The sequence below is a fragment of the Periplaneta americana genome, chromosome 13 (assembly GCF_040183065.1).
Source record: "Periplaneta americana isolate PAMFEO1 chromosome 13, P.americana_PAMFEO1_priV1, whole genome shotgun sequence".
Lineage (NCBI taxonomy): Eukaryota > Metazoa > Arthropoda > Insecta > Blattodea > Blattidae > Periplaneta > Periplaneta americana.
In genome coordinates this window covers 58,775,036-58,790,480 of record NC_091129.1, presented here as the reverse complement: position 1 = coordinate 58,790,480, position 15,445 = coordinate 58,775,036, and the positions used below count along the sequence as shown (strand labels likewise).

Sequence of the window (15,445 nt, the reverse complement as noted above, 5' to 3'; positions counted from 1 at the left end):
AATATTTACACTCATTTTCCTGCTCTTCAGAGAACTGTAAAATTGCATTAATTGTGTGTATTAACCCAGTAAAGCATGGAGGAGTGCTAATTTTTCCAGTCTTTAAATCGATTTTCTGCAACATTGTGAGCACGTTGCTAGCCTCTTCTAAAGTTTCTTTTACTATAGGATTTTCTTTTGAAAGAGCACATTTGTAGGGATTGGGTGAAAATTGTATTCTACTGTTGAGTGTATCAAACAAATTGTTCATTAATTCTATGAAATAGGCTGTGTTTTCTGCTGTATCACTTTGCAGTTCATTAGTTTCAATACATGTTTTTATTGCTGAAGCAACTGAATGACTAAAAATTTGTATTGCCAATTTTACATTCATTTTCTGGAAAGTATCTGGTTGCAAATGACTGTCTGTCAATTTCAGTAACATTCGACTCTTTTCATTTTTTTGACCAATCTGATATGTTTTTCTTATGTCCTGAAATGTTATGATTTTGCCATTTAGATTAAAGTTCCCACTTAGCAAATTATTTCGGAAACTTTTAAATAAATGGGGAACATCATAACTTGCATAAATTTTTTTCCCATTTACCATAAAAAATGGTTTCTCTGATGTAACATTTAAGTCTTAGTACTTCTATTGCTAGACCCTTGGTCACAGACAATCATTTTTGGTTCCAGATTTGCTTGTTCCAATAATGCTATTAGTTCTTGTATAAGGATACACAAATTTTCATGTTTCACGCCTGAATGTGATAAGAAATACGAAACAGGAAACTTCCAGTTGCAGTAAATTCCTCGAATCATAAATACTAGAACATAATTTGCAGCTATAGGTTTTCTTCCCAAATGGCCCTGATCCTCTAAACCTTCTACTAGATCCAAGTGTTTGGAATATTCCAAATGTCTCATTATTGACATTTCATCAAATGATATAATACATGCCCTTTCTTGGTAGGTTTGTGTGGTGAACTTCTTTTGTAGATTTTCGAAAAGATTGTGATCAAAACCTGGCTGGAATTTCGATGAACCTATCCACTTTCTAATTGTAGAAACTCCAGGCAACACAATGCCTATTTTCCTTAGAAACTTGTAGGTTGCTGAAGACTTGTAGAAGAGCATCAAGGAAAAGTTTCTTTCAAGTGTTGTCCATTGGCGACTTTTGGTTTTGAATTGCATTCTAGCTAATGTTTCGGAGTATGTTGAACTGAAGCTGAAACTGTTGAAAATGTGTGTCAAGTGGTTTGTGTTTTGGTAATCTCTCAATGTACACCTGAGTTTTGATACATATGTTTTTGATCGTAGAAGTCGTGACTTCTTTGCTATGGAGATTTTTAATTTCTTCTTTCTAGGTGTATCACTATTTGGTGACATGACTAACTTTCTCTTTACTTGTTTATCAGGCATTTCTATGATCTCATTTATATTGATAGGGGAGGATGTGGACTTATCGTAATCATATGTTACTGGTAGTTCCCTTTCTCTTACCATGGGATGAGTTGAAGTTGTACTGTAGGTTTTTTTGGGGTGTTTTAACCTTCAATGGAGGAGACGACAGTGGACTTGGACTTTCATCAATTTCGGTAGTTGCTCTGGATACTGTGGATGTTGATGCAGAAGGAATGGAGTCTACAGTTCTATGATGTAAAGGCACTGCTGTGTGAATCAGACGATGTTTAGTTTCATTCATGAAGGAACTCTCATCAAAATGTACATCACACAAGAATCTGTTGCGAAGTTGTTGAACATCCATATCCAATAGCATGACGTTACCTGCAATAAAATAACAAAAGATATGAAAGAAAGAAAAAAAAAAAAGGAAAGAAAAAATACCCAACACATTAAGACTGAGTTCCACTAAGTGACACATTTATTGTCCCCCGAAATATGTAGTTCTATCGTGGTCTAAGGCATCTGCCTAGGACTTGCGTTACAGAATGCACGCTGGTTCGAATCCTCATGTGGGAATACATTTTCTCATGAATTTCGGCCAGTGTATGGGACCGGTGCCCACCCAGCATCGTGATGCACTTGGGGAGCTACGATAGGTAGCGAAATCCGGTTGCGAATGCCAGCTACTGTAACGGATGGGGGGATCATTGTGCTAACCACACGATACCTCCATTCTGGTTGGATGATTGTCCACCTCTGCTTCGGCATGTGGGCATGAGGCCAGCAGTCGGCTGGTCGGTCTAGGCCCTTCACGGGCTGTGGCGCCACGAATTATTAATATGTAGTTCTCTATTGAAGTGTAAAAGAAAAACTCAGAAATAATGTCAGAAACAAAGAAAGGCATCTCCAAATATGTGGGATAATTTAATGATAATATTACCAGGACTTGGGGGGGGGGGGAACAAAAACAATTCTCTGTGATGGGGTGGGAGGGGGGGAATACTTTTTGATTACACTTCTGTAGTTAGACAATGCTGACTATTCAGACGTTTGCCTGATAGGCAAACCACCATAAAATCTTTATAGCCCTAGTTATTACTGAAGTCAATGTGTCTATTATCAAGAGTATATTTTATTTATACTGTAGCTACTTGTTAAGACCCCATTCATAGCCTAGTTACTTCTTTCAATTTCGATACTACATCTAGTGGAATTAGTTTATTAATATTCGTTCTTTTTATGCATTTAATTTATACATGGATACATTAAGATTTTGTGTTTAGAGTTCAGATTAATTTAGCTTCAATGCTGCGTTATACATCTTTTGTGGCGTTTCTATAGCGGGAATATTAAATTGGAGTTTCTTAAAACAGTTTTAGGCCTATATTCATTCCTACGCCTCTATATAGAATAGATGTATTTCTTCAGATCTGGTTACTTCATAAACAGTATGCTAGTGCAAGAACTCTCTTATTTAGTAATTCTGGCATGTGCCAAATGTGCTAAATTATCCTTTTTAAAATTGTCTGAAAAACATACTGTATTCAAAATTTATATAAGAGCAATTAAATAATATTAAAATATCCTCAGAATTGAAACCATAAAATTTCCCGAAATAATCATCCTACATAATATCATTAAATAAAAATGATTCAATCACTTTTAACAATACATTCAGGTACAGATAGTACATATACAGAGGAACTATCTATACTATTAAATGTAATGTTAAAAAAAATTAATGACAGTGCACAGTGATCAGAGATAGCCAGAATGATGACTTCACTTTTGTAATAACAAATCATTAATATTTATATCTAAGGAAGTTAAGACATCCTTTTTATGCCTTCAAATGTATTCAAAATATTATTATTCAGATGAATCTAATAAACTGAGAAATAATTTACATTCAACAGATTTATTTTAAAATTACCTGCCATTACCATCCTGAATTTAGATTTATTAAGGTACAATAAAATATCATGTTTCAAAAATAATAATTCCATCTTACCAGCAGGGGGTTTCAGCAATTAATACTAAGTAATTGATTAATTAGCGGACTTACTCGTATTAATATGCAAGTCTGTGCGGCTTACATAATTAACACGAGTAAGTCCGCTAGTTAATCAATTACTTATATTGAAGTGTCAAAAGTAGTGTACGCAAGATTCAGAATGAATTAATACTAAACTCGGAATACTTATCGATACAACTACAAGTTCATATTCTACATAAAGGCTTTCATGTCGATCTCAAATTATTAAAAGCACTCTGTTTTGATAGAAACATATTAGGTATAGCTCAATCATAGAGGTGCTGTCTATCCTTATCAGTGTTCAAGTTAGATTTGATTTCTTTTAAATGTTAAAGAAATGTCGCATACATACAATACATTTTCTAGTCATTTTCCATGATCTATATGGTCTTATATCTTTACTTTAAAAAGTATGTTAGGGTGTTGTGATAGAGCCTCAAAATGTGGCCACTGGATAATAAGGTTAAAAAAATCCATTTATTATTCCATTTGAGTCTCCTGTGATAATCTCTGGGTATACAGACATCGTTAGTTTTCTCTAGTTTAACCAAAGGGCTATAACAGCAACCATTAAAAATAACTAAGCAGCAGAAATCTTATACCAGTTGTATAATTTCTTGCCTTGCATAAAGATTGTCCAGACAGTCTATCATTCAAAAACTAACTTCACAGTTTGTTATGCTCTCAGAATTTTGAGTCCTAAATGGCATGTTAATACATTTAGAATTATATCCTCCTCATATTTTTTGTTTTATTTTAAAATATAAAATTATTCTTTGGGAGGTATTTTTCAGGAAATCCATGGACCTCCTCCTCCTCCACCCCCAAAAATAGCAATTACAATTCGCAAAAGGGACGATTCTTGCAAAAATGTATTAAAAATATTGGTTAACATATTTCCTATTTTCTTGTTTTATAATACTAAATTTATTTACAAGAAATTCAATGAGTCGTATCTTCAAAGGTACAACTAGGTGAATATGTGTATTTCTGGTAAAAAGATTACTTTTCGACATTAAAAATTGTTCATGATTTAAGGAACCTCTGGAGTAGTGTCCATGCACTTATGCCCGATCAATTGCATGTTTTGGTGGCCATTTTTTTTAAATTTCATTTAAAATTTCAAACTCATTTGTGTAATGGGTACATTTCTTTTTGTCCAAAAAATGCTAATTCTCACACAAAATTTGAATCTGTAATACACAAATGATTTTTCTTTTTCTTAATTTCTTGGCTATTATTAGAATTGACAATATTATTTTTTGTGGGTTATTTAACGACGCTGTATCAACTGCGAGGTTATTCAGTGTCGAGATTGATGATAGTGAGATGGTATTTGGCGAAATGAGGCTGACCATAGTTCTGGCATACACACTATTTATAAGGAGTACAATAACTGTACAAAACTTCAAAGGCCTATTATTTGTGTAGGAAATAAAAATTTCACTTCTGTGTACTCTTAAAACAAGGCAAGAATTTACTTAGGCCACATGCAAATGCAAAAGTAACTATTTTCCAAAAGGGTGTCCACTACAGTTCTAATACAGAATTTTTAACTCTGTCTATGGTGGGCTTATGTGATGGCAGCAATGAACCTCCGGGTTCCTTAAAAGCCAGTGAGTAAGTCTATGAGTATCTATCACAGATGGTCATAGTCATAACAATAGGCCTACAGTTCCAGAAACCACTGAAAAAAATCTAAAAAGGCAGTTCTTTTACTCTACGAATAATTTCAATGGATGCAGTTTTTTTTCCCCTCGAGCATTTTACCTCTTACTACAGACTTAGAAGCCAATGAGGTGTAGTGGAAAATTATAATAAGTTTATAGATTAGGATGACAAGATTTCCAAAATAAAAGAATGAATATTTTATTTAAACATCCGTTATTACTAAAGTTGTGTTTATATGTCATTGAGCAATAAGGTCAATTTTCATTTATTTTAAAGTAAGAAATACTATACTGTTTACAATAACTAGGCTATGATAATTAAGCAAGTGCATAATAGAGTAGCATGAATATTTTGCTTAAGTCGTCGTTAACAATGGTTTATATAGTAACTAGACTGGATTAATTAGGTTAATAATAATATCTAACCTTCCTCAACTTGGTGAAGTTGCCAAAGACAAAGAATGTTAAATAGTAACATTTAAGGTGGGACATTAAAAATGTCTTACAAGAAGTTTGTTTACAATAAACTGAAATTTACAGTAGATAATGTTTTACAATAATTAAAATTTGCAGTAAAATAAACAGATAAAAGTTAAAATAGATTGATCAACTGTAATTTGAATTGAAGTACAAATGTCGCCGTAACATCTGCAGAGAACCCTTCAAAGCTGTCATAGAAATTTCCTTAATTGTTGTTGTTGGGACTCCAAATTTTACAGAATGAGACGAATTTTTTTGTTACAGACGATAGCCCAGATTACGTAATTGAAATCATAGTCATTCTTATTACCGGTACTTTGGGTTATACTGTATTTTATCTTATTCTTATCATATAACAAACTTTGTAGCCCACTGACGTAATAACTATTTTGGACGTAGGGAATAATTAAATAATTCAAAAGAAAGTTCTGAGCCATATGTGGGTGTATTCATTCATTACAATTAATTACTGCAATTAGTTCTGTACTTACCTGAATTCAAAATCCATTTTTGTAGCCTCTCCTTATCCTTAGTCGGAAATCTGAATAACTTCATATCACGACAATATTTCTTTTTTCTTATGCAGTTCACATAATCACAGATGGACATTCTGAATGAATTTTGTATTAGTTTGTTACACAGAAACTACCGAACACCTCCCTTGGAGACAATGCTAACACCTGAAGTTATTATTGAGAATTCCGAATGGTTTGTTACACAGAGACTTCTGAACAACTAACTCTCTTTGAGATAGTACTAATATTTGAAGTTCATAATCACAGCAGGGCATTCTGAACATATGGTTTATTACACAGACACTTTCGAACAACTCACTTTGAGACAATTCTAACACTTGAAGTTCTTATTGAACATTCTGAATGAATAGTTTGTTTCACGGAGACTTCCGAACAATTCTCTTTGAGACAATAAACCTACTAACACTTGGAAGTTCATAATCCCAGAAGAGCATTCTGAATGTATAATTTATTACACAGACACTTTCGAACAACTCACTGAGACATTATTCGTATTCACATTTCAAGTTCTTTATACAATTTAACTACTCATATAAAGGAAATTTGGGGATGGTAAGAAATGAATTCTCAAAATAGTAGAGGGGATCAGAAGGGATTGAGGTTTCCTACTCGTTGGAGTTGTTACAAACAGTTATTCTATTTGACTGACTACCGATGGTTTGTATAGAGCGGAATATATAGATTAAAGATCGAAATCAATACGAGGGTTTTTACGAGAACGGATATGAAAGTATCTAGAAAAATAATGAAATTTAACACAAGAATTAAGGAAAGACTATTTACTACAAACAATTAACACTACCTATCAGCAGAGAACCCACACAAGGTATTGTAAATCTGCTGAAGTGTGTAAAACGTGCATTTAGAGCACATTTTGCAGCGTGGTAATATCTCGCGGTAAAAAGAAGAACCCCCGGAGGGAGGCTTCGTAATTTTATTTGACTGTTATATTGATAAATGACTGAAGATCATACGAGGATTCTAGGGCTAAATAAATGACAAAGTAGGAAAATAAAACAATTAGATTCCGTACGTCAAATGACGAAAGATTATCTATTGGACATAAACAACAGATTATATCAGCATGTACCAAAATATCATGTATGTGTGTTGAAAATTTGGATAAAACAGGCATTCGTACTAATTTATGTGTGCTGCAATCTAGTGAGTGGAAGGGAAGTCATGTTATAACCACAGTGAGAAAGGAATTCGCAGAAGAAAGTATTACTCTATGGAGTTACCAGGACTCTGCCATCTAGTGTTGGTTATTGCAAGCTCATTTCTCGACACTAGCGACGCATAGCGTCCGTTATTTTCCAGTTGCGTCTAAATTTAATATAAGCTTGGTCAATCTGTTTTATATATGATCTAGGGTAATAGATATCATCATCATCATCATCATGTTCAGTTCAGCCCATATTGATATTTTTATTCTTTTTTTATTCTAAGTGAACAGTCAATGGTTACTCTTCACTGCTAGTATTCAAATCATCATTGCTTTTCCAGTTTGCCTGTCAGCTTCATTTTCGTTGTTGTCCTCTGAGACACTGTCTTGCAAGTTTAAAGTTGAACTTGTGGCATTTCTCCCCAGATTTAATTTGTTTAAAGAAACAGTGAACCTTAGAACAGTATTCCTTTGCTTGGTTTCTGAGCACTTGATAATGACTAACTCTTTTTTAAAGAGCTTGGTTTGCTTAAAAAAATTTTATTTTCTCTTAAAATGACTCAATAATAATAATAATAATAATAATAATAATAATAATAATAATAATAATAATAATAATAATAACAATAATAATTTATAATTTATCATAATTATCACCATCATCATCATTCTGACAAGTATTAGACCAAGTGGCCTATTATGGTCCTTGTTTTCTAGCCATCTCTTTTGTGGTCTGCCAAAGGATCTTTTTCCTCTTGGTCGATAATTTAAAATTGCCTTTGGAACTCTGTTGTTGCTTATTTTATTGACGTGGTTTTTCCAGTTTTCTTGATATCGTCAAATGTATTCCAAATGGTTAAGCCTCGAGTTCTTCTATGATATCCTCATTACGCTTGTGGTCGAATTTAGTGTATCTTGCAGTCTTCATAAATCTCATTTCACATGCTGTGATTCTGCTGCTAATATCATGAGCTCTTAAGGTCCATGCCTCCCTTCATAAAAGAGAACTAATTTTGCTAGAATATAATAAAAATGTAAACAGGTATATTTCTGAACAATTGCAGGCTTGAAAGCACTATTGATTATGCTCATAGTTTCAGTGTATTTTTTGATTTTCTGGGAGATATCCTTTTCAGCTTGAAAATGTAGGTTGTACCCCAAGTAACTGAATTCATTTCCTTTTCAGAATCTTGTTTTCTAAATATATTTTACTTTGAATTGGGTCTTTGCCAGAAAATGCCATAATTTTGTTTTATCAGGTGAAATTTCCATGTTATATTGACCAGAAATTATGTGGAGACTATGAAGCAAACTTCTAAAGATGCTAGTAGCGCCAGATCATCAGCAAAAAATATAGCACTGATTTGCAAATTTCTCTTTATTGGTATTTTTCCATGAGGCACCGAGAGTTGTATACGTAAAACACTGGTTTTGTATAGTTAGCATAAAGAACTGTAATATTCAACATGACCAGGAATCAAGCAATCTTACCTAACTTCACAGTTTTTTAAAAACTGAATCATGTTAACAAGGGATACACAATTTCCGCAAATGATTTCTTTCATGTATTTCTGCTAATTAAGTCAGAAAGTTAAAATTTTAATACATATGAATGAGACTTATTCTGTGAACATGTTTCACTGTCGCGATTTGTGACTTTTTCTCGTTCCCCCCATTCCCCCCCCCCCCCTTTTTTTAAAATATCGTCATGAAATTTCATTAATTCAATTCCGATTTTTCCGTTCTTATATATTAATACATTTTTTTTTTCTATTTTCTGCTTATGTATTAAATTCTTGTTGTCATAGGTGGTGTCACTAAGTGTTGTGGATTGTGGAGCAGATGGATGCTATCCTCTCCCACAGCTTCTGAGTTCCATGACAGGTGTGCTTGCTGTTGGTTTGGCAGGTGGACAAGTGATGCTTATGGATCTTTGCCGCACTACTTGTGATGAAGGTAAATGTTTATATTATTAGATAGGTATTTTGCTAATCTAGAAAGAAGTTTGGTACTTCTCTTAAAAAATATTCACCCCCCCCCTCGCTCTTAAAAAATATTCACCCCCCCCCCCTTCTGCAATTAAAGTACAGTTGATATCATTTTGGAATAAAGAGTTGAAGTAACTTGAAAGTTGGATTAATATTAAGTTTTCGTTAAGCCTTGGTTTTTCAGAACCGATCTATCTTGCACAAATCTGGACTACATGAGAGAGATAGTGAGTGGTTTCTTTAGGTGTGAGGTCTGCACACCTTGCAGTTATAGAAACCACTCACTATCTCTCATGTCCGCCTCACACTTTGCATATGTTGGTTTAGAAGTCTGTTCAGAAAAACCAAGGCTTTAAAACATTTGGAACACTGCACACATTTTTATTTTATATTTCATTTTTACTGCACTTTGAAAATGATCAGATGGATAAAAATGAAATCATTTAAGCGCACCTCATGTCAAATTTTCCGTTTTTCTAACCGTTTTTGGAATTTGAATACAGTAAAACCTTAATACAATGCGCCTGTTTGTAATATTTTTTTCACTTTTAACATTAATTTTTCCCTGTCCCTTGACCTACTCCATAAGGGATAATGTTAAAATATCTCACATATAATGTTCCCTCTTTTAACATTTTCCTGCATATTATGACCTTTTCCACCAGATCCGGGCAAAGATTATCATGTAATAAATGTTCATTGCTACCACAGTTCGTCTTAAGGGGTTAGGTACAGCTTACAGTAGTAAAATTTTGGAAATATTCAACATTTTTTTCCTCCATTATTGTACCTTGTATAATAATGAAAATTGTATGTGTAAAATAATGTCCTTCTGCTATATGAAAAAAATATTTTTACGATTTAAAAAAAATTATGTATATTTTTTTTTCAGAATTCAAAATGGTGGCAGTTCACTGTGCAGTGATGAAGCATTTCCCTCATAACTAAAAAAATATCCAACATTCTGCGATGAAATTTTTTGTGTGTATTTATGCATGTCATATCTACAATATGATGCAAAATCACTTCTCTACCTTTAATAGATAAAAAATAAATTTATTTAAAAATGGTCAAATATCAGTATTTTTATTTCTACAGTATTATAGATAGTTTAATGTTACTTTAAAATAGTATTTTTTTTTTTCAGTTAAGAACTAATCATGAGCCTCTGTTACTTTATTTATACTTTGGCTGCATTTAGTTTCTTTATTGTTGTTCATTTTTAGCTTTCTCACCTGAAGAATGTCTGGATAAATGGTATTCTCTTCCTGCTCCAGGAAACACAGCAACAAGTCAGCTGATTCCAAGGCTCTTGATATAATACACAAAAAGTAATCCTAGTTAATCTACTGGATATTAACATGTTGAATGCCACTTGATGCATATATAAGTCACACGGTCCTAGTGCCATATGCCAATGACGCGTATGCACGTCATAGTTGTTTTCTTGCTTTCCCGTGCATTATTCCTTCAGTATTTTGGTTATCCTGTAATGTAGTATTACTTACTGGAAGGGTGCTGTACTTATTATCATTCTTGGTTATTACCTTCCGCTCATTTAAGTAGAGGAATCATGGATGACAAATTAGATGATAATTTTGAGATGCCTCCAGATCCTTCCAATGCAAAAAATCGTAAAAGTGCGCCAGATAAACATGCAAGGATGACGAAATTGCGCGTCTAGTGAATACTTCAATGCCTGATTCGGACAGTGACAGTGATTTCAATCCAAATGAAAGCCAAAGTGAAAGTGATAGTGAAAGTGAAACTGATTTTGAAACACTAATAATTCAAGTACTACTCCAGTTGCCGCTCCAGTTCAAAATGTGGATATTTCGACGTCTTATTTATCTCGACTGAATTTGAAGACAGTATTGTTGAAACAGTAAATAAAAGAGGGAAAAAATTCCAAAAGCCGCATGCAATTGAAAAGTATAATAACCACATGTCAGGTGTCGATCGGCAAGATCAAATGCTTTTTTATTACCCATGTGAAAGAAAAACAGTTCGGTAGTATAAAAAAATTGACATCCACCTCTTCCAAATAATGTTACTGAACGCACATAATTTGCGTCCTCGGTACACCACAAGGAGTAGGATTTCGTTATATGATTTCAGACTTTCAGTAACACGATATTTGCTATCGTATGCAACACTCAGCAATCCAACAATCAAACTGGTATCACCCAGCTGTGAAACACCTGTCTGCAAAACAACACTCTAATGAGAAAGGCAAAAAAAAAAAAAAAATGAGGAAATGCTGCAAAATGTGTTACGAGAATGGCAGAAGAAAAGAATCAACATTTTACTGTCCTGATTGCCTTGGTCAATCTGGATTATGTGTTGATCCCTGCTTCGGAATCTACCACAAATGAAGTAAGATAGGCCTAATTTGTTTTTCTCTAACAGTATTTCAATATACGGTCACGTAAAAACAAAAATAAATGTGATGCGTAAACATGTCAAATGGCACTTATAATGGAATTATTAACAGGGTGCCGATGATGCGTAACTGCGTCATCAAGATTTTAGACATTGTCTGTACTCGAAAATTGTATATGAGGCTAAAAATTATTCATAGACACTATTACATGATAAATAAACACAAAAAACTACTCGGCTCCTGGGGATAGATTTTGCAACAATAGTCGGCAGCAAACGTGTTAAGGAATTAAAAGAAATCAAAGATTTATATATTGAGAACTACTTTTATAGAAGTCTTAACATCTATAAATTCGTCTTCACAATAAATTAACCAAACTTTCTTTCAACAGTACTCGTTGCATCCAATAAGCCTGTGAAGTAATTTTGCCTTGCTTTGTAGACTTAATTACACTGTTGACTGTATTACACATGTTCACAAACAATGAAATACCGTATTGATATAACATAGGCTTGACATGTGCAGCAAAACGAACAATGAACCATTATGGGACAGATCATAAAGGGGCAGATCTTCCAACCATGACATGAAAAGCTAGACATATAGTATTGTGGTGCCATTCTGGAATGTTCTGGTTGCGTCAGGGAGTTGCACACGCATTTAGCAAGAAGGAGGTGCGGGGAAACTCAAACCCCTGATGCTAGCCATGGTACGGAGCGAGGGGGCAGAAAAGGTACTGTGACTGGGCGGAAGTAAGAAAGCATCTTGAAGCAGATTTCTCTCGAAGATTATGAAAGCCACGCCAATCGAAGATTCCAGAACATGTGGTGTAGTAATAAAAGCGTGAGTGGCCGACAGAAAGTCAGTTAGTCTTAAGTCTTCAAGTCTTGTCTTGGACAAGAGCGAGTGATGCAGTAAGGGGGACTCGACTTCGATGCGCACTGGACCGCAGCTGGGAAACCTGAGTTCGGCGTGCACTGGACTGCAACTGGGGGAGACCTGAGTTCGACGTGATGTGGACCACAGCTGGGGAGACCTGATTTCGACGTGCAGTGGACCGCAGAGTTGGGGGACCTGAGTTCGACGTGCAGTGAACCGCAGCTGGGGGACCTGAGTTCGACGTGCAGTGGACCACAGCTGGAGGGACCTGAGTTCGACGTGCAGTGGACTGCAGCTGGGAGACTTCAGTTCGACGTGCAGTTAACTTGAGTGAGTCCGTAACTGTGACGGTGTCCACCAGGCGAATGTGACGCAGCTCGGGGAGATCCGAGTTCGACGCACAGTGGACTGCAGCTGGGAGACTTCAGTTCGACGTGCAGTTAACTTGAGTGAGTCCGTAACTGTGACGGTGTCCACCAGGCGAGTGTGACGCAGCTCGGGGAGATCCGAGTTCGACGTGCAGTACACTTGAATAGTGAGCTAGAAGAACTAGCTAAGGGAAGTGAACTGAGAACTGACAGTTTTGTTCTGCACATAGTGCATTGTGAACATTAATTGAAGTTAGGAGTACATTGTTGTTCTTCTCAATAATACACGTGAATTGTCATTGTCGTCGTGTGGAATGCAATAACGACTATTGTGTTGCTGTGTTGAGTGGAATACCCATTGTTGTCGGGTGAATTATTAAAAATAAAGTCACATTATTGTCGGCTGTGTGGTGGTTAAAATAGAATAAAAGTCACATTATAATTCACACTTTTGCTGTTTTGTAATGAAATAGAGTCTGTTTAGTTCTAAATAAAGAATGTCTTTCATTATTTTCATAAACTATTTACTTCTATATTCGAGATTATTTTCAGTAACACAAATCATAATCTATACAGCTTTGTGAACTATACGACTTTGAATATTGGTAGTACTTTATCTATTAATACGACTATACAGCATGCACATGTTAATTCGCGTGCTGTGATAGTAGAGTGAATCACGTTCAATATTTCTGCTGAGTAATACATTATTTGTACTGCTGTGTTTATTGACATTAGGTTTTTCCCTTGGGTGATTTATGGTTTTATATACTGTTTGCTTATTTAAAAAAAATGAAACCGACAGATAATCCACAAAATGAATAACTGGGGAATGGGAAATCGAAGTTCTACGTATTTTTATTTAAAATCTTTTCATACTTTTCTATTTACAGGATTAAGTGTGGGTTCCAGTGCTGAACTTAGAGATGAGCTGCATGCCTGTCACCTCCTTCCTATTAGTGTCCAGGAAACTGACCAGGAGACACTGGAGTACAAACGAGTGCATGCTGCTCGGTCAGGGGATCATTTGTGTGTTGTGCTGAATGGTTAGTTGATTGAACAAAACTCAATTATCTAATTCTTACATGCAAAATAGGCCAGGCTATATTTTTACAAGTACAGTTGAATTTCTTGTATCCTGCACCAAGGTTTAGCAGCAGTTTTATTTGTCGCATTTTGCTACCAGTGCTAAAATTATATGGAAAGAAGTTAAGCATTTGTGCAAAATGCTACACTGAAGTGGTTCGTTCATTGGTTAATTATTCATTATTGCATGAGGAGCTCAAATATAAATCTGACCCAATACAAAATATTTGTCAAAAATTCCTGATAAATTTAATAACTGTGCCTTGGAATTTGGTAATCAGATGCTTACTGATTCACTGAAATAAAAAAATGATATAAAATTAAAAATTTCAAAGTTCCTAAATATATTTTAATAGACAGCATAAGTGAGAGATTGGGAAATTCAAATAAGATTGTAATTTTTAAATACATTTTACCATCAAAATTTCTGGGATAAGTCCTCTGTAATTTCGTGCATAATACAACTCTTGGTCTTTGTAAATATTATTTGTGACTAAAACATTTCCTTTAAAAACGAAATAGATTTCTTAAATTTCCATCATTTTAACCAACAAATATCCACTGCAATCATATAATTATCTTGAAATAATTGTAGAAGTCAATCAGCGCCATTTGACCTAGTACTTAAATTGTGAATACCGATAATTATTGATTAATCTCACTTTATTAATAACTAGCTGAAAGAACCCGGTGTTGCCCGAGTTATTCTTTTTGCTTTTGTTTTTAATTAAACTGGTTGTTAGACTTTTCGAAAATCTCAGAAACTCAACTATAGACAACCAAAACGAATTGTCTTTAATAAGCTTTCCTCCTTGTCCATAAAGATTAATCTTTACATGGCGTCACTTACATGAATTAATGAACTTCTTAGCCAAATGCTTGAAAGGATTAACTCAATTTAAAACAACTGCAGATCAGGCAACGAAAGAAAACATTTAATAACGTGCCTTACTTTCAAATGTGTTTTAATTTGTATGTATACATAGGCCTACTGTATACATTTATTTATTTATTTCATATTTATTTATTTATTTTGACGTAGTTATGGCCATCAGCCCTTCTCTTCCACATCACCAGAAATACAAATAAAATAATAAAAAATCAAACTATAAATAAAGTAAGACCAAACGAACATATATTTAGGTTACAGTCACACAAACATTAACTGAATTAGCATTGTCTTGAAGTTCAGCAAAACAAAAACACACCCCTCAGTCCCTATAGGCCCACTTAGCATTGTATCAATGTTCTACATATCTTAGGCCTACATTTTATCTCTGCCGGTCAGTGACTGTTAAATTATCTTACATTTTATCTCTGCCGGTCAGGTGGCTTATTTTAGTCATGGGAGTCAACGCATTAAAAAGCATTACAACCTTTCTGCCATCTCCTTTCCTTCCCCCGCAAATGTGACCTTGCACAGAGGCAGACATAAAATAATTATAAGATCTGTACATTGATCTGAAGCT

General features: G+C 34.5%; 1 protein-coding gene across 4 annotated transcripts in view; it reads left to right on the top strand.

The window, feature by feature from the left end:
* Window positions 1–15,445, top strand: part of Elys (AT hook containing transcription factor 1 homolog) — a 225,577-nt gene that overhangs the window by 30,088 nt on the left and 180,044 nt on the right. For all 4 annotated transcript variants that reach the window (XM_069843302.1, XM_069843303.1, XM_069843304.1 and 1 more), the window contains exons 4-5: window positions 9,081–9,228; window positions 13,784–13,936. In XM_069843302.1, the coding sequence (XP_069699403.1) occupies window positions 9,081–9,228; window positions 13,784–13,936 (301 nt within the window). The remainder of the gene's footprint in view (window positions 1–9,080; window positions 9,229–13,783; window positions 13,937–15,445) is intronic.